This window comes from Neoarius graeffei, chromosome 12 (genome assembly GCF_027579695.1).
Source record: "Neoarius graeffei isolate fNeoGra1 chromosome 12, fNeoGra1.pri, whole genome shotgun sequence".
In the NCBI taxonomy this organism is placed as follows: Eukaryota; Metazoa; Chordata; class Actinopteri; order Siluriformes; family Ariidae; genus Neoarius; species Neoarius graeffei.
The window spans coordinates 61,854,065-61,873,514 of NC_083580.1; the positions used below are offsets into that span (position 1 = coordinate 61,854,065).

General features: G+C 41.6%; 1 protein-coding gene across 1 annotated transcript in view; it reads right to left on the reverse strand.

The window, feature by feature from the left end:
• The window catches only part of igsf9bb (immunoglobulin superfamily, member 9Bb), a 296,709-nt gene that overhangs the window by 204,711 nt on the left and 72,548 nt on the right, over positions 1-19,450 (reverse strand). Inside the window, exon 2 of the mRNA XM_060936153.1 lies at positions 16,265-16,456. Within this exon, the coding sequence (XP_060792136.1) occupies positions 16,265-16,456 (192 nt within the window). The remainder of the gene's footprint in view (positions 1-16,264; positions 16,457-19,450) is intronic.

Sequence of the window (19,450 nt, forward strand, 5' to 3'; positions counted from 1 at the left end):
TTTTGATAGTTGTTTTTACTCATGTTTACCAAGTGTACCAAAAATCCTGAAACTGATTTCTTTCAAAGGAATTAATCATGTCATGAATCGACTTCTACCCTCGTCTTACATTACAAGCCTAAGTACTTTTATGTTACATGATGTACAGTATGGATTCCCATACTCCTGCTTAAAGACCAGACAAAACATTTTCCAACAGTAAAATCAATAAAACTGAATAACAAAATATACAACATGCAAGTTAAATGAAAAAATAAATAAATAAATAAATAAAAATTACAATTAAACTATAACACTAGTCTAGTATCATACGCTGCATTTGAGGCTCAGTGCTTAGTCAAGCTACTGGGGTTTTGAACGTCTTAATCCGTGCAGCAACGTTTTATAAATTTTGCTTGGTGCTGAGAAACATGGTAAAACTTCTGTCGGAAAATTCCGCAGAGATTCCCGGACTCAGCGTGAAGGAGAGGAAAAGGTCCCTGCCATCTCATTACCATTCAGCGTGAGCTTGAGCCATTAAAATTGCATATCCTTCCCCTAGTGACGTCTGATAAACAATCAGAGTTTCTTTGCTTTCATAAATCTGACATGTTCTCAAACGATGTCCTTGCTGTCTACGATTTCTATCAGTGGTATAATTCCTAATCGCAATATGTGAGTAAAAGATTATGTTTAATCAAAAAGGTTTTGCTCTGATGAAGGGACTTGTACCTGAGCTACCTGCCTGCAGCTCTGTGATGAGACGTTCCCCATTCATCAGCACGAATAAAACGACTCTTTGAATCACACTTATCAACAAATTCATAATCTACTGAAACATGCTCTCTCTAGCATTGTATTTTAGACTTTTAGTGTTTATAGGAACAGTGATGTGAGATGAGAGTTTCATGTTCTCTGTGCGACGTGCTTTAGTTTGTTCAACATAGTGGAACTGATGGGACAGTTTTTTTTTTTTATAAATGGAAACAGAAAATCCAATATTTCCTGTGACTTCTGTAAATGATTATATACCGTATCTCCCTGTCAGAAAACATTTACTACAGCACTGATTAGTCAGAAGGCGTTAAGTCATTTTCTGTAACAGCAACTTTGACAATTGTACGACAAATCACAGGTTTTTATTCTGTCCACATTCACTGGATATGAGCAATCGCGCACTCTGATTGATTGATTGATTGGCTACTCCACTACTAGGATATCCGCTCATATACCATGAGTATAGAAAAAAACAAAATGGCAGCTTTGTTATCAAGAGTTTAAAAGAAATGGAAATGGCTAAAAGTTGCCCCCCACCTCCAATATCTCCTGTTCCACATTCCAGCCCAGTCGGTGACGGTAACGCGCCTTTAAGTTGGTTTCCCAACCGCCAAAAAACCCGAAAGAAGAAGAAGAACAAAACAGCGTGTTGCTGAACCAACCAAGGATGAACTAAAAACTCGAGAACAACCCCCCCCCCCCCCCCCCAAAAAAAAGCCACAAAATATGGAATAAAAGTATTTGATGGTATCTTTTTTTTTTCCAAGAATTATTATGACAACAGGCGGCATGGTGGTGTAGTGGTTAGCGCTGTCGCCTCACAGCAAGAAGGTCCGGGTTTGAGCCCCGTGGCCGGCGAGGGCCTTTCTGTGTGGAGTTTGCATGTTCTTCCCGTGTCCGCGTGGGTTTCCTCCGGGTGCTCCGGTTTCCCCCACAGTCCAAAGACATGCAGGTTAGGTTAACTGGTGACTCTAAATTGACCGTGAGTGTGAATGGTTGTCTGTGTCTATGTGTCAGCCCTGTGATGACCTGGCGACTTGTCCAGGGTGTACCCCGCCTTTCGCCCGTAGTCAGCTGGGATAGGCTCCAGCTTGCCTGTGACCCTGTAGAACAGGATAAAGCGGCTAGAGATGATGAGATTATGACAACATTTTTCACAAACTGCTGCTGTCATTTCGCCAGTTTGTTTACACTCTAAGCGAAAATTATTTAGTCAGACGTTTTGTATAAAGTTTTTATTTATCGAATTTGCAAAAAATAAAAATAAAAATGCTCAGTTTCTCAAAATCCAATGAATGTGGATAGAATAAAACAGTTATTCCACTCAGTCTCGTCGTACACAGCTTATAGCCGACTCAGTGCTACGCGCGTCGTCAGCCATCAGCTCATGTACGACTCGATTTTGTGGAATAACTTAAATATTCATGCGCTTGTCTGAATACATTAATGTTTCTACAGAAACAGCTCATTCACAGGGAATTGTATGGTAGACACTCCACATAATCGAAGTCTAATAATAAATGGATAAAAAAAACCACATTGGTATTTAACAAAGAAAAACATAATTATTGGTATGGTGACGTATTCTGTGAGGAGACATTTATTTTTTTAACGGAGTCTCCATTGCTAGTGCTTTGTAACACTCAGAACAATGATATGAGCTAAAAATCATATTGCGATATTATCGATACGATATTTATCATGATATGTTATGCTATAAAAATTAGGTTCAGAGATGGGAACATGACAGCACATGCAGACTGTTTGTAAGAATGCAGATGCTGAGGCGCCAGGGGGCGCTCATGTGCTCTTTTGCACACTTGTGGCCAGTTAGGGTTCATCAGACACGTCATAAACATGTGCCGCTCTCAATACAGGGCACTCGGTCATGAGCTCCAGTGTTGTTCTTGCATATTGTGTTTTTGCTCCCTAACTCTACGTGTATCTGCTCTGCTTTCATTCCCGGTGTTTTGGCCTTGTTTTCCGTATGGTTTTTCTGCTGCTAACTGCAGTTTTGGGTTCATAATGGCCTGTTCTTTCCACCCATGACCAGGTGACCTCCATCTCCCTCTACAGCCGACAGTAAGATTGTAATATAACAGGCCTAATATTTATTAAGCAAGTTCTACACATCATGCTATGCTATCCAGACACTTCATTGATATATTCATGGGGGTAAAAACACTGCAGCTACCTGTTCATTTCTGGAGGAAAATTGATATTCCTGCTACATCGTGATACCAGTGGCGAACGATTACTATTAGAGCTGGGACTTGAGCTCAGCCAAAACTTAGTCAGACACACCAAAAAAGCAACATGGGCAAGGATTTTGCAAGGGATTAGCGGCAGGCTGCCAGGTGCCTCTGGTGTGTGTAGTTGTCGATGTTGATTTTAAAAGTAACGAAGTAAATTACACAGGGAAATGAATTCTTAAGTCTGAGTGAAAAATAGTGTGGCGAGTGCGCGTGGGAGAAGAGTCTGGAAACAGAAATCTTAGTTTCTCGGTCATTAGCCTGTGCTACTTGCTCTCGGTAGTACTGGCTTGACCGCTTTATTAGCATTCGCTAAGGCTACTATCACACTGTCGCGTATCTTGCCACATAAGCGGCGTGGGGGTCAAACGCCAAGAAATGAGGCATATTTTGTCCAAAATTAAAGTCCTGTGGTGTACACGGCATATGTGTGACGTTTCTGTCGCATTCCTGTGGCATATCTGGGGTTTGTATGGGGTTCAAGGGACATAAAGTTATGGTGTACTGGGACGTATGTATGGCGTATGATGTAACTGTTTCGTTGCTTTCGTTGGTGTGGCATTTCGTTCTTACATGTGACGTTGCTGTGGTGTTCACAGGTGGGTATAAAAGGGGGCCCTACGCTGCGTTCGTTGTCATTCGTAACAGTCAAGAAAGCATCATGCCAGCAAAGAAGTCAGGACTCAAGAAGGGCAAGGGAAGAGGGAACACATCAGCCACATCCACCCAGCCAACCCTGGAGCCACCTTCATCAGACACATGTCAACTAAAGCGTTCGCACAGCGTAATAGGTGTTCGAGCAACATTACCGCTGCATCACTGCTGCGTAGCTTTTGTTTTTACGGTGTACAAGTGATGTATGTGTGACGTATCACTTAAAATTACGCTGCACCCTGGCATACAAGGAGATCGTGTTACACATCCAAGAGTATTAGCTACGTAAGCTGGCAATGCTGTGATGTTCCTTTCTTACTGCCACGTATCCTGATACGCCATACATATGCAAGGCTGAAATGCCAATGTGTGAACCAAGCATTACACTACTGATGAACTGATGAACGCTACACCGGCTGGAACGTTACTTCACTGCTGCGCTGATGGTGCTGACTCACGGTTAAGCTAGCATTGGCCTTCAAGAAGGCCTAGGGTGATAAATTTTTGGTCCCTCCCACTATAAATCAAAATCTGATTGGTTAATTCATCTGTCACTTCCTACAGAAACACACACTGCCATGGCCTTCTGTCCCGGCAATGAAGTCCTCACCAATGAGTGAGCCAGCTCTAAACTCTTCTCAACCTAGAGACAACAAGCAAAAAAATCTCATTGGATAACTAGATTTTAATGTTTTCAGAGCAGTAACCCTTTCATTTCTGAAGCAAATTTGATAGAAAATGAGGCCAAGTTAGAATTAGAAGACAATAATTATTATGAAATTATGAAAGAATGAAAGAAATTAAATATAACATTTGAAATGCTGATATGTTTGGGCCTCTCTGAAGGCCTCGAGGGCCCTGACGGTTCCTCTTTGCATGATACTCATGCTATTCAGGTAACTAACATGATATGAACGGTCATATCACAATAACAGTGTTGATATATCACTCTAACGCAGAGGTAAAGCTGTAACTTGAAGTTGTATGATGTGTAAAAGCACTTGGAAGATTCTCTGCTACATGGTAATCTGCAATTGTTTTTGCCTTATTAACTTCAAGAGAAAGAAAAAAAAAGGGGGGCTGGTGAGGAAATGACTGTTTATACCCATTATAGAAGTAAATAATATCATGAAATAGTTTTAGGGATGTTCCGCAACATTAAACGCAACTATAAATGGATAAAAATGATGATGTGTCTCATGTAAATAAAGTATTGTTAGTGTTGATAAATCTCTGTGGTATAAGAGATATTAAACGCTGCTTTGGCAGAGAAACAGCAACAGCACAACATATCACACCACGCTAACGTGGATTATTTTCCTATAATGGCACCCCCCCCAGTGTTTCATTCCTTTTTTAACGTGTGATCAATTTGTAAAATGATCATACATGGCGTAACAGTGATTCAATTTAACAAGACTTTTTTTTTTTTTTTAACCACACAATTTCAGAAGCAGGGGTGGCACGGTGGTGTAGTGGTTAGCGCTGTTGCCTCACAGCAAGAAGGTCCTGGGTTCGAGCCCCGGGGCCGGCGAGGGCCTTTCTGTGTGGAGTTTGCATGTTCTCCCCGTGTCCGCGTGGGTTTCCTCCGGGTGCTCCGGTTTCCCCCACAGTCCAAAGACATGCAGGTTAGGTTAACTGGTGACTCTAAATTGACCGTAGGTGTGAATGTGAGTGTGAATGGTTGTCTATGTATCAGACCTGTGATGACCTGGCGACTTGTCCAGGGTGTACCCCGCCTTTCGCCCGTAGTCAGCTGGGATAGGCTCCAGCTTGCCTGTGACCCTGTAGAAGGATAAAGCGGCTAGAGATAATGAGATGAGATGAGAATTTCAGAAGCTAGTTTACCTGATTTGTTTAATTTTCTATCTGTAGTCTAATTTTCACGTGCTATGAAGAGATCCTTATGTGTTTCAAAGCAAGCTTTATGGATCAGAGATCTAACAGTCCAATTATTGTTCTGACGTGTTAATAAAAGCCGTGTTTCATCTGATGAAGTGGACTGATCTAATTCATTTCATGTCGAATGAAGAACTAAAACACATGCATTGTGCATCAAAGCCCGAAACCAGGCAGATTATGGAATGACATCATGTGAGATATCCAGAGGTTTGTTTCTGTCAAACGCCATAAATCTTAAAAGCACAGTGAAATTTATGACATAGTGGCAAAGTGAGTGTTAGGAGAAGATTTCACAGTGTGGTGTTAGATGTTTAACATCTTCAAAGCAAATAAAATTGGTAATTAATCCCACAGGAATATAATACATCACCAGATAGATAGACAGATAGGGGTCAATGACATGACGCCTATATTTTCTGTCCAACTGCAATTTCTTCAGTTAAAAAGTGTTTAAATTTCATAATAATTTACCACATATATGTAGTACATGTGACCTCCATGGAACTAAATCTTTTTTTCAGAAATAATTAGTTAGCATGCAATTTTTTTGTCCTCAAAGTGTTAAAAAGTCATGTGGTGTGACCGTCCGACCTTAACTGCTGATTTTTAAACTTTTTAAAAATTACTCTAAATCTAATCAAATTTATTGTCTTTCTTTTTTGGCATATTTTCTGAAGTGTTTTGTAGTCCCACATGAAATTTCAGCTTTCTTGAATATATATTTCCCCCATAATATACAAACAAATAATGTCCGAGCCTGTCTATTTTTCCAAATATCATGTGGTGCGACCATCAAGAAATGACCATTTTGGGACTTTTATTTTAAATCCAAGTGAAAGACATGAAGTTGCATCATTCATCAATAGGCAAAGGACACATGGAATCAACAGGCAGGTCTGTAACCCTCTTTCATACATTTCTAAAAGTAATGATTTTAAGTGCTGTGATGCTGTTGCCATATTTGGATGTCATGCGGTATGACCCCAAAAAGAAAACTATAATAAAGTTTTATTTACAAATGTATATTCTGATAATATAGTTCAAGGTGACCTTCTGTCAGAAACCAGCTAGTTTCGTTACAGTGGCTAATGCTAGGTCTGTAAACTTTCACTGAATCTAGAAAACATCATTTGGTGCGACCAATATCATGTGGTGCGACCATTGCAGGATACTTTCAATTACTTGTATACATTGAAGAGTTACATTTATTGTGCTTCAAAAGTTATTTTCATGATTAATACAAACAAAGGCTTGATTGTAAAATATGTTTTTCCCATTTTTGAGTATTTTTTGTGTATTTCAGGAACGAGTTATAATTCATATTTCATAGTATAATTAGAAAAAACATAAAAAGTGAGATCTTGTCACTGCGATAACATCATATATTTCCTATTTTATATATATTTATATATTTTAACTGTTTTTAATGCTTTGTTTTGTTTTTTCAATCAGATGCCACTGTCCAGCAAAATAAAGACTGCCCGCCATAGGGAGCAGGTCAACTCTGACCCAGCAGTATTAGACCGCACCCCGCCATCTATGGAGAGCATTCCACCAGCTCTCCTTAATGTAGCTGTAGCTCCCGACCCATCCGGAAATGTGAATCTAGTGGACCCAATATTGAATGACGATTTTAGTCCACCAGTGGTGTCCACACCAGTGAGAGATGAGAGAAGGGATAAGTCAGGCCAGAAACTTTGCAAAAAATTGCGGCGGGAGAAGATAATGCTTAAAAAGCAAGTCTTGCATCTCAGGAAAAAGCTGATGGAAATGCAAAAAATGAAAACTAAAAGTAGAAAGCGTGAGATGAGAATGATGGAAATGCAAAGGAAAGTGAGAAGTGGAAAGGTCAAACAAAAGGGTCAGAAGAGACTGTCAGCTGAGAGAAAGCAAACTGTTATACAGTTTTTGTTGAGAGATGAAAACAGTTGCCTTCTACCTGGGAAAAAAGACATAATCATGAAAAATAAACAAAGAGTACAAAGAAGAGTCCTGACAAAGCCTCTCAAAGAGCTCCACACACAGTATCAAACAGAGGTAGAACAGCACCTGTCCATGTCTTACAGACAGTTTACCCGACACAGGCCCTTTTACATTACAGAGCCAAAGTTACGGGACCGAGATACATGTGCATGTTCAGAACATGAGAACATTCGACTGTTGGCGAACAAACTAGCGAAGACAGGGCTGCTGAAGACAACCAGTGCCTCGGAGTTAGTGGGAATGATTGTGTGTGACCCCAAAAACAAAGCATGTATGGATCGTGTGTGTCCCGAATGCTGCTTTGATGAAATCGTCTTCCCGGAGACAGACAACTGTGAGACTACATCCTGGGAACAATGGGAGCGGGTGACATCAACTAATGGAGACAAAAACTTTGCACATGTTGTAGACTTGTTGTGCACTGCTGTGAATGAGAAAAAGTGAAAACTGAAATGACAATGTTGTGAAAAGAAGTAGACATGAAATGGAAAAAAAGATTAAATTTTCATTTTCACTGAGTGTTAAAAGGCAATAAAATTTGATTTAATCATGCATGATACCTGCACTTTATCTGTTACTAATTTATTGCTATTTGTTTTGCCAATATGAGGATTTCCTGTCATTTGGTGCGACCATGCATCATATGGCATGACCAAAAATATCAGTAATTTTCTCAAAAGAATATGGCATTTCACTTCTATGGCTGAAATTTTAATAACTGACAAAGTTTACTTGGGTGGATGTTGTTCTTCAGGTATTTTTTCTTCATTTTGTACATTTTATAAGGAAAAGTCTTGTTTTAATTAGACGCAAGCAGGTGACTGCCATATTGGATATCAAAAGAAAATAACAATATGCATTAAAAGTCAAAATAAATGTCAATGGGTTGTTTCTATACACATCATACTATTCAGAACTTAAATTAATATCCAAACCATGTTTTGGAAAATAAAACAATTTTAAGGTTATTCTCGGTCGCACCACATGACATTTTTTAAGGTTGTAGCCAATTCGTGTACATAAAAAAACACTAAAAATGCCCAATATGAATATCAAAAATAGATTTATGCATACCTGACATTGTAAATATTTGAACATTCTCAATAGAAATTAATATTTTTTATATTTTAAAATTTGCAAGTTGAAAATCCTTATCCGTCATTGACCCATAGATAGATAGACTTTATTTCAGCAGGGTGGCCCATTCAGCACAGCCGGTATCCATAGGGGCCCTGCAAAACTATAATAATTTACAATTTCTAAAATACAATATAAAACTAAACTAGAGCGACGGCTACAATTATCGACACCTTATGCCTCGGTCACAACCAGCTGTACGTGCTCCTACGGCCGATCTACATGCAAAAAACACAAGAAACGCACGGAGGGTGCGCGTGAAACGCACAGAGGGCGCGCGTGTGACATGCTGATTTTCGAGCCGTAGACTGGCCGCAGAGGTTCTTTGTCAGGTCAAACAAACTCTACGGGCGCTTACGTTTTTTTCAGGTTGCAAGACAAACTTACAGCCAACGTGCGTCTTTCTCCATGAACAAAAAAAACGCAGCGATTTGTGAAATGCCAAAAATCAAACGGCCAAAAAATCGTACGTCTGGTTGTGGCCTAGGCTTTAATGATCTTTTGGTCATTGCAAAAGTAGAAAAGACTTTCAATATGTAAATTGTGCCTGAATAATTTCTCACACTTTCACTGGAAAAAAAAAAAGAGTTGATTCCTGATTACTTAGCGTATCAGATCATGTGAGACCGTTCCACAATATTGACCTCTTTGTCCAGTTATCGACACCGTTCCACAATTATTGACACCCACATGATTATTTATAAAATAATAATCGGTTTGTGGTTTTAAGTTAACAAAACATAGTTTTTACTTAAAATTTGTTTTACATAAACTTATATTTAGTACAAAATATCTTTTATATAAATATATCGATGTCGGTGCTTACATAAATGAGGAAGTAATTCTGATGTTTGTCAACAAATGAACTGATAATGTTTAACCTGTGTCAGAAAATCTTTTCGTTCCACTTTCTAAGTGTTTTCGTAGATCACATTTAGTTAATCAGTCGTTGTTTGTATTAATTTCTAGTTTTGTCGTTTACCAATAAATGTCAACAGGCTGTTGACATTGTAACCACATGAAAATCCAGGTCAAAGGTCGCATGTCATTCCTTGAACCAAAATATAAAATGTTTACTGATATTGTAATATGTGGTAGATATTTACAACAAACTGCAAAAAAAAAAAATCTTAATGGAATAGAAAAATCTGAATATTTCAAGCATGTAATTTTTTATATGCTAGGAATTTAATTCTGGTCTAATTCTATTTATTGCAGTAGGATTCCAAATACTCTATAAACATTCTGTTCTGTTATGAATCAGAATAAAAATATATAAAATCACAGCACTTGTTTTTTTAAAGTACTTCATCTACTTCAACAATGTTACACAAATATCGATCCATAATAGTTATAAATGTCACTTAATTCCACAGGGTGTCGATAATGGTGGACACCGGTGAAAGTGATCACTATTATCGACACCTCACGTGATTTCTTAAACGCACGTTTAGATACAAAATGGCGACTGTCAGATGAAAGAGTAGAAAATAAAGTAGGTTTCGACAAGGAGATCATGAAATATCGGTGAATTTGATCAGTAAAAATCTGTCCATGATCTTTCCACCATGCTTACCTGTGATGATAGCGTCCGGGTTTTCCTCAAATTGCTGATCGTGCTGAAAAATTTCTATCTCTGGTAACGAGCTGTGTCATTAGATGACAAGATCAAAGATTGACGGGGGTCTTCCGGTTGATTAATTAACCAATAATAACTGTGTTAACTGAAACTCACCTTTGTAAAATTGTTTTTTATTGGTAAATCTGAAAAGGTGTCGATAATTATGGACTGTCGATAATTGTAGCCGACGCTCTAATTTGCGATTTCAAAACTGCATTACAATAATCTACAATAATCTCATGAATATGATTAAGCTAGGTAAAAATGTAATTAAAACTACCATTGTGGTCTGAAGAGGAAAAATATAATGAAAATTATAAGAAAAAGAGATATATGAAACTCACAAAAATATCATAACTATATTTTTATAGTTTATATATATATATATATATATATATATATATATATATATATATATATATATATATAATATCTATATTTTAGGTTTTTTAAATGCTCCCACACTGTACTCCTGATAGGAGCATAGTGGGGGGGGGGGGGGGGGGGGTGTTCTTTTTTTCCTCATCTTTCCTCATGTTACTACTGTGTTTCTTTTTCTTTTATCCCTGTCTTCCTGTCCTGTTCCCCCTCTGTAAGGACAGGTTGATGGTCAATTTCACTGGTAACAGTGACAATAAAGGGTTCATTCATTCATTCATTCATTCATTCATTCATTCATCATATAATATAAATAAGACAATGAAAAATATGACCTAGTTGATTAGAGACATAGTTGATTTAATATTTGCTGGTAGTGAATTAAAAAGTATTGAACCTGAATATCTAAAAGTTCGTTTATGGAGCGTAAGCTTAGGTTTTGGTAAACGCAGGTCAGATTTACGTCGAGTGTTATAATTATGAATATTTGCGTTCCTAGTGAAATAATCACTCAAATATTTAGGAACTAAATTATGAAAGCATTCAAAAACAAGCAAACATTTATGAATTGTTTGTCTCTAAATCAATCCAGTTAAAACTTCTACAGCATCTTGAGAGGAGTCTCGTCTGGTGATAACATGAGCAGCTCAATTTTCTAGCCTCTGTAAGTTTGTGTAACTTCCAAAGGGTAAACTACCCCATGTACTGCCAGCGTAGTTAAGAACTGGTTCAATTATACTATAATAAACACAGTGTTCAGTGTGTAAATTCAGTGTGCTTAGCGAAAAGCTTTTTGAGAATTATATGGATATGTGATATAATGTGGTTTCAAAAAGAATCTTAAAAAAAAAGTCAAATATTTTATGCTCCTATTAACGTTTTATGTTGGTTTCATACTGTGGCAGCGGGGGCGTGGTCAAGCGTCGGTCTGTGACCGGAGGGTGGAGTCAGGGAAGGTAAGTGGCAGAATCACTGCACCTGATGTTAGTTAATCTGTGTTTGTGTGTCTTCCCCAGTGGCCGCGCCCTATATGAGGAGAGAGAGAGCAGAGGAGGGGGCCTCTCTCTCCGAACCAGACGACGTGTGTGTGTGTCTGGAAGAGAGAAAATATTGCATCTGAAAAGAGCAATAAAAGAGTTTGTGGAACTTAATTCTGGCCTGCCGTCTTTCTGTGCTCCACCCACGCGAACAGTGACAGTGGTGCCGAAACCCGGGCTTGAGCACAGGAAAAAGAACGGCCCCATGGAGTCCTCCCCCTTCGCAGACCTGGTCCACGCCCTCGCCACGGCCCAGCCGAGCCAGCAACAGGCGCTAGTCACCCTCTGAAAGGAGCAGGAGCACCGGTTCGAGGCCCTGGTGCTGGCGCAGCAAGAAGACAGACAGGCGTTCCGGCACCTCCTCGCGTCGGCGAGGTCCACCACCTCCACGGGCCCTTCTCCCCTCACCCTCACTAAGATGGGCCCGCATGACGACCCCGAGGCCTTCATCACGCTCTTCGAGCAGGCAGATCCCCTTGACTCCATTATCCCGAGAAAAAACGGCCTTTTCCACACCGTTCGGCTTACACCGGTTTGTCACACTTCCTTTTGGGCTGTTTGGGGCGCCCGCTACGTTCCAGCGGCTTATAGATAGGGTCCTCCACCCCCATGCCACCTACGCAGCCGCATACCTCGACGACATTATTATTTATAGTAATGACTGGGCGCGGCATTTACAACACCTGAGGGCCGTCCTTAGGTCGCTGAGGCAAGCGGGTCTCACAGCCAACCCGAAGAAGTGTGCGATTGGGCGGGTGGAAGTACGGTATCTGGGCTTCCACTTGAGCAATGGGCAGGTGCGTCCCCAAATCAATAAGACAGCAGCGATTGCGGCCTGCCCGAGGCCCAAGACCAAAAAGGGGGTGAGACAGTTCCTGGGGCTGGCTGGCTACTATCGTAGGTTTATACCTAATTATTCGGATGTCACCAGCCCGCTGACTGATCTCACTAAGAAGGGAGCACCAGATCCGGTCCAGTGGACGGAGCAATGCCAGCGGGCTTTCTCTGAGGTGAAGGCTGCACTGTGCGGGGGGCCACTGTTACACTCCCCTAACTTTTCTCTCCCCTTTACGTTGCAGACGGACGCGTCGGACAGAGGGCTGGGGGCCGTTCTGTCCCAGGAGGTGGAGGGGGAGGACCGCCCCGTCCTGTACATAAGCAGGAAGCTGTCAGTGCGTGAGGGGCGCTACAGCACCATCGAAAAGGAGTGCCTGGCGATCAAGTGGGCGGTCCTCGCCCTCCGCTACTACCTCCTGAGGCGCTCTTTCACCCTCTGTTCGGACCACGCGCCCCTCCAGTGGCTCCACCGCATGAAGGATGCCAGCGCGCGGATCACCTGTTGGTATCTGGCACTCCAGCCCTTTAATTTCAAGGTGGTCCACAGGCCGGGGGCGCAGATGGTCGTGGCGGACTTCCTCTCCCGTCAAGGGGGGGGGGGGGGGGGGAGTCGGCTGCAGGCCAGACGGCTGCCTGGCCTGAGTCGGGCAGTGGGGGTATGTGGTAGAGCCCTGCACTCCCGCGGGAGTCCCGCAGGACTCGCGGGACCCGCCGCAAAGCAGTGCGGCGCGGGACAAATTTTGAAAGCTCATTGCGGGCGCGGGCGGGACCGGAAGTGCACATATTCGTGCGCGGGCGGGAGCGGGAGTGCACATATGCGGCGCGGGCGGTGATAAGCTGCAATCCCGCTAACTAAAAACGTGTTTGAAATAAAATTTATAAATTATTAATTTATGTCTATCATATATAATTTGTGCTGGATATTTTATTTGGCATTAATAAAAACATTTTAAGATGCCTAAATTTGCAGAGAGAGTCAGATTGCCAGATTGAGTGAGGAATGGTATCTTAAATTTGCCATTGATCACCCTAACGGGAAATCCTTTGATCATTCTAATGACTCGCAGTTCACACCCAGCTAACAAGAGAACCATGAGTGAAGTGATTTACTGCTTGAGTTAGTCTACAACTCTAATCAGAGAGACAGGTTACACAGTGACGGTAGGCTTGACTCAATGCTATCCCAGAAATCCTTCCTGTAATATGCAAATTTGGCTGTCCAATCAGAGGCGGCCAAATTTGCATATTACAGGAAGGATTTCTGGGATAGCATTGAGTCAAGCCTACCGTCACTGTGTAACCTGTCTCTCTGATTAGAGTTGTAGACTAACTCAAGCAGTAAATCAATTCACTTCTCTTACTAGCTCTGCTTTGCAATAAAAAAAAACACCATTGGTACAAAGCAAGCCCATTCACTTTTTTATGCTGATCAGAGAATTACAATGGTTTCTCATGTGATAAAAATGTGCGATTCGCGATTAAATATTTTAATCACTTGACAGCACTAATTATTATTATTATTAGAGACACTACATGCTGAATTCAGAAACAAGGTAAATAATAACAAACGTGAACGTGAGCTGTAGATATTTATGCTCAAATCCACTCAAAGTAGGGGGCGGGGCACCATCACGCTGTGTCAAGACAAGAACTTTCCTGAGAAATAACGCGAACGTCTGCATCATGCGGGATTTGCGGGCGGGACAAAATATGGCAGGCGCGGGCGGGAGCGGGACTGAAAATCATAATTTTTTTGTGGGCGCGGGCGGGAGCGGGACTGAAAATCATAATTCTTTGCAGGCGCGGACGGGACTGCACAATGCGGGCGCGGGCGGGAGCGGGACTTAAAAATCCGACCCGCGCAGACCTCTAGTATGTGGCAGCGGGGGCGTGGTCAAGCGTCGGTCTGTGACCGGAGGGTGGAATCAGGGAAGGTAAGTGGCAGAATCACTGCACCTGACGTTAGTTAATCTGTGTTTGTGTGTCTTCCCCAGTGACCGCGCCCTATATGAGGAGAGAGAGAGCAGAGGAGGGGGTCTCTCTCTCCGAACCAGACGAGTGTGTGTGCATCTGGAAGAGAGAAAATATTGCATCTGAAAAGAGCAATAAAAGAGTTTGTGGAACTTAATTCTGGCCTGCCGTCTTTCTGTGCTCCACCCACACGAACAGTTACACATACATATTTGTATAACAGATTCTTAATATGGTGTAAGGTCACCATTAAAATGGTCTCTTAATTTAATTTTTTTTTCCATATGCAAGTCTTAGGCACCCGATTAGTTTTTAGTACAAACTTTGTTATAGATTTTTATTTTGCTCCTTCTACATTATCAAATACGAAAACAGTGTAGATTTCCAAACAGCTTTCTAGCACCAAATGAAATGTTTGTATGCCAGTAAAGAAAGCAGAATATTACACAGGCTTATAGTCTGACTCGTACCCTAATTTTAAGGACTCGTGACTTGACTTGGACTTGAGCACTGATGACTTGGACTCGGACTCGTGCGTTAACTGCATTCGGACTCGTAAACTGGAGACGAGGACTCTGATTTTTTTCTTTATTTTTCTAACATGCCATAATAATTTGGCATAACATATTTATATTCATATCTACATTAATTTTTATATTTATTTTGTGCAAGAGAATGCACATTCTCTTGGGCGGCACGGTGGTGTAGTGGTTAGCATGGTTGCCTCGCAGCAAGAAGGTTCCGGGTTCGAACCCAGCGGCCGCTGAGGGCCTTCCTGTGAGGAGTATGCGTGTCCGCGTGGGTTTCCTCCGGGTGCTCTGGTTTCCCCCACAGTCCAAAGACACGCAGTTAGGTTGACGTGGGGCGGCCCTTGAGCAAGGTACTTAACTCCTGACTGCTCCCCAGGCGCTCTGGGCTGCCCACTGCTCTGGGGGTGCATGTGTTCACTGCTTCAGATGGGTTAAATGCAGAGGATGAATTTCACTGTGCTTGAAGTGTGCATGTGACAAAGGTTTCTTCTTCATTCACCTGTTCATACATCATGTTCAGGAACAAACTAACGTTAATGGCGCTAAAATGCCTGGAGAGAAGCCCCTAGGATTGTCCGCTTTGCTTATACAGACTTCTCATGCAGTGGGAAAAAAAATGCGCTGCTACAGTACGTGTTCCATATGTAGAAGAACTATAGAGGAAACGACGGGGACAACCTCGAACTTCAATCGTCATTTGGTAAGAGTCCACCCAGAGAAGGAAGTGACACGCTATGTTCATTGCCCTGTTGGTAGCGGGGCTTGCTGACCGATGAACTCGCTAGTGTTAACCCTCTCTCATGTTATTTGCCCTGTTGATAGCGGGCGGGGCTTGTGTTGGACTCGACTCAGATCAGTAGTGGACCTGACTCGGACTCGATTCAACATTTTCTTTAATGACTTGGACTTGAACACTGGGGACTCGAGACTAGACTCGGACTTGAGGTTTAGTGACTCGACTACAACACTGATATTCCATAAGAGAGCACTTTTCAGATTAAAAAAGAAAACATAATGAAGGCTACTGGATTTTCTGCAAAATTAAGAAGCAAGTGTGACAGTCAAAGTGTCCAGAAGAAGTGTGGTTGGTTCTGTTAATAATAATAATAATAATAATAATAATAATAGTCGTCATAATTAACCTGTGTAGTGTGAGAATGTGTGTGTGCATCAGAAAATTAAAAGCTTGTATGATTTGGAGCTCACCGGCGTACTCCGGGTCCACATGGGGAGGGTAGAATCGGAAGTTGATGAAGAAGGGGATGGGCACTCCGTACTTGAACCACTCCACCACGTAGGGCTGCCCGTTCAGTGGGTGGGACACGTCACATCCCAGAACCACGGTGTCCCCAGCACGGGCAGTCACAAACTGGGGCTCCTCTCTGACTCCGTGGGCACCTGCAGCACAAAGTACACAAAAAGTACTTATTATTTTGCAAATGGTACACTATACACCATATTCAGCAAATATTCAACAATCTGGGCGGCACGGTGGTGTAGTGGTTAGTACTGTTTCCTCACAGCAAGAAGGTTCTGGGTTTGAGCCTAGTGGCCGATGGGGGCCTTTCTGTGTGGAGTTTGCATGTTCTCCCTGCGTCTGTGTGGGTTTCCTCCGGGTGCTCCGGTTTCCCCCACAGTCCAAAGACATGCGGTTAGGCTAACTGGCTACTCTAAATTGCTTGTATGTGTGGATGTGCAGTAAGGAACTGGCCACCCTACTGCTGCAATTCTGGCCAAGTCAACCAAACATGGTTTGCCTCAAGCCCGAATCAGGTTCGATAGTGACTACGATGACGACTCAACAATTGAGTACCTTGACGACAAACACTAGTGTTTTGCAGCAAACAGAAACAAGTTACCAGGTGGTAAATCACATCAGTGGGACTCAGACGCAAGGGAAGCTGTCTTTTCTTCTAACTAAAGCTAAAGTCAAGTTAAAGTCCTCCAGCACAATTTCATCAAGTTCATGGCTTGCTTGTTAGAGGAACTGTTTGACTACTAAGACTATATGTCATCTTCCACAGCACTGATATTTATATCAATAATGCCTGAGTCCACTGTTTAACTGGGTACAGAGGAGAGCTATTATAAATGCACACAGTTATTCAGCCGTGTTTCAGCCATTCTTTAAACCAAAGAAAGAAACATACACTATCAGTAACGTTCAGAATCTATTAACACTGACACATCTGTCTAATCATTGATTAATCTAATAACAAGGACACTATGTGTACTGATCATATAATGGCATAATAATGTTTATTCTATCCACATTCACTATATATGAGCAATCACACGCTCTGATTGGCTACTCTACGACTAGGATATCAGCTCATATACCATGAGTAGAGGAAAACAAAATGGCGGAGCGTGTTGTTGAACCAACCGAGGACGAAATAAAAACTACTTGAAAACAACCCCCCCCCCCATACAAAAAAGCAACAAAATATGGAATAAAAGCATTTGATGGTAAGAACGTATCTTTATTTTATTTTTCAAGAATTATTATCGCATTTTTCACAAATTGCTACTGTCATTTCACCGGTTTGTTTACATTCTAAGCGAAAATGATTTTGTCGGAGGTTTTGTATAAAGTTTTTATTTATCAAATTTGCAAAAAATAAAAATAAAAATGCTCTCTTGCTCAAAATCCAGTGAATGTGGATAGAATAAAACAGTTATTCTACTCAATCTCGTCGTACATGGCTTATAGCCGACTCAGTGCGATGCGCCTCGTTGGCTATCAGCTCATGTACGACTCGATTTCGTGGAATAACTGTTAAGTCTTTTGTGCTTTGGACTTAAACATTAGGCTTAACATGATGATAACAATGAATACCTAATGTCTGTAGTACCTTCATATCGGTAATTGTATTTTAGTGATCTGTCTGTGCAAATCATTTCAAAGTGTGACAACTGTTACTGATAAAATGTGACAGGGAAGCTTTATTACCTTATACAATATAAAAACCAATCATGCACCATGATGCAAATACTAAACATGCAGCACCGGCTTTGTCTTTTTTTTTAAAGATTTTTTCGGGGGCTTTTTCCACCTTTATTAGATAGGACAGGAAATGAGCAAGAGAGAGACGGGGAGGGATCGGGAAATGACCTTGGGTCGGAATCAAACCCGGGTCTCCGGATTTATGGTATGGCACCTTATCCAACTGAGCCACAACGTCCCGATTTTGTGTCTTTATCTGTTCTGCAGCTATCGCAAAAAAAAAAAAGTTTTTGTTATCATTTTATAGCAGCTGTAAAAAGTTTATGCTTCAGCAGGCCTCTCTCTCTCTCTCTTGAATGACATCCAGAAAATGCAGCTTATCTGTCCTAAAGACAGTCAGAAAACTTACTGTTACAAAACACTGACCAATGAAAGTCACAAAAGTCAATAAAAATCTCCTTGCAGAACCCTTCATATCATAAAAATAATTATTATACATACAGGACACGTTTTCCATGGAATAAAAACGTGTTCTATTCCCTTCTAGCGGGTTCCATTCATTTGGTTTGATAGGATGCAATACTGTATTGTTAGCATATCGCTTTTCCTACGTGTATTACACCACTCTACCCAATGGAGAATGAGCGTTGAATATGGTTTACGACATTGCATGGTTGTCAAGACAACATGACATCACACGTCGGAGGTGATGTGAATATCAACTGAGAAAGTTTTCTGCTGCGCATGCGCACAAGCATTTATTTGTTCACTGGTGGCACCCGCGGTAAACTGTTGCAGTGAATTGAAAATGCCATAAGATATGTATTACATGTAAAACTTCCATGCTAGAGCAAGACTGTGACAATTCGTAAACAAATCTATAATTGTTCCATCGAATGTGTATGTATAATCTCATTATCTGTAGCCGCTTTATCCTGTTCTACAGGGTCGCAGGCAAGCTGGAGCCTATCCCAGCTGACTACGGGCGAAAGGCGGGGTACACCCTGGACAAGTTGCCAGGTCATCACAGGGCTGACACATAGACACAGACAACCATTCACACTCACATTCACACCTACGGTCAATTTAGAGTCGCCAGTTAACCTAACCTGCATGTCTTTGGACTGTGGGGGAAACCGGAGCACCCGGAGGAAACCCACGCGGATACGGGGAGAACATGCAAACTCCGCACAGAAAGGCCCTCGCCGGCCACGGGGCTCGAACCTGGACCTTCTTGCTGTGAGGCGACAGTGCTAACCACTACACCACCATTCCGCCTGTTGTCATAATAATTCTTGGAAAAAAAAATACCATCAAACATCAAATACTTTTATTCCATATTTTGTGGCTTTTTTTTTTGGGGGGGGGGGGTTGTTCTCGAGTTTTTAGTTCGTCCTTGGTTGGTTCAGCAACACACTGTTTTGTTCTTCTTCTTCTTTCGGGTT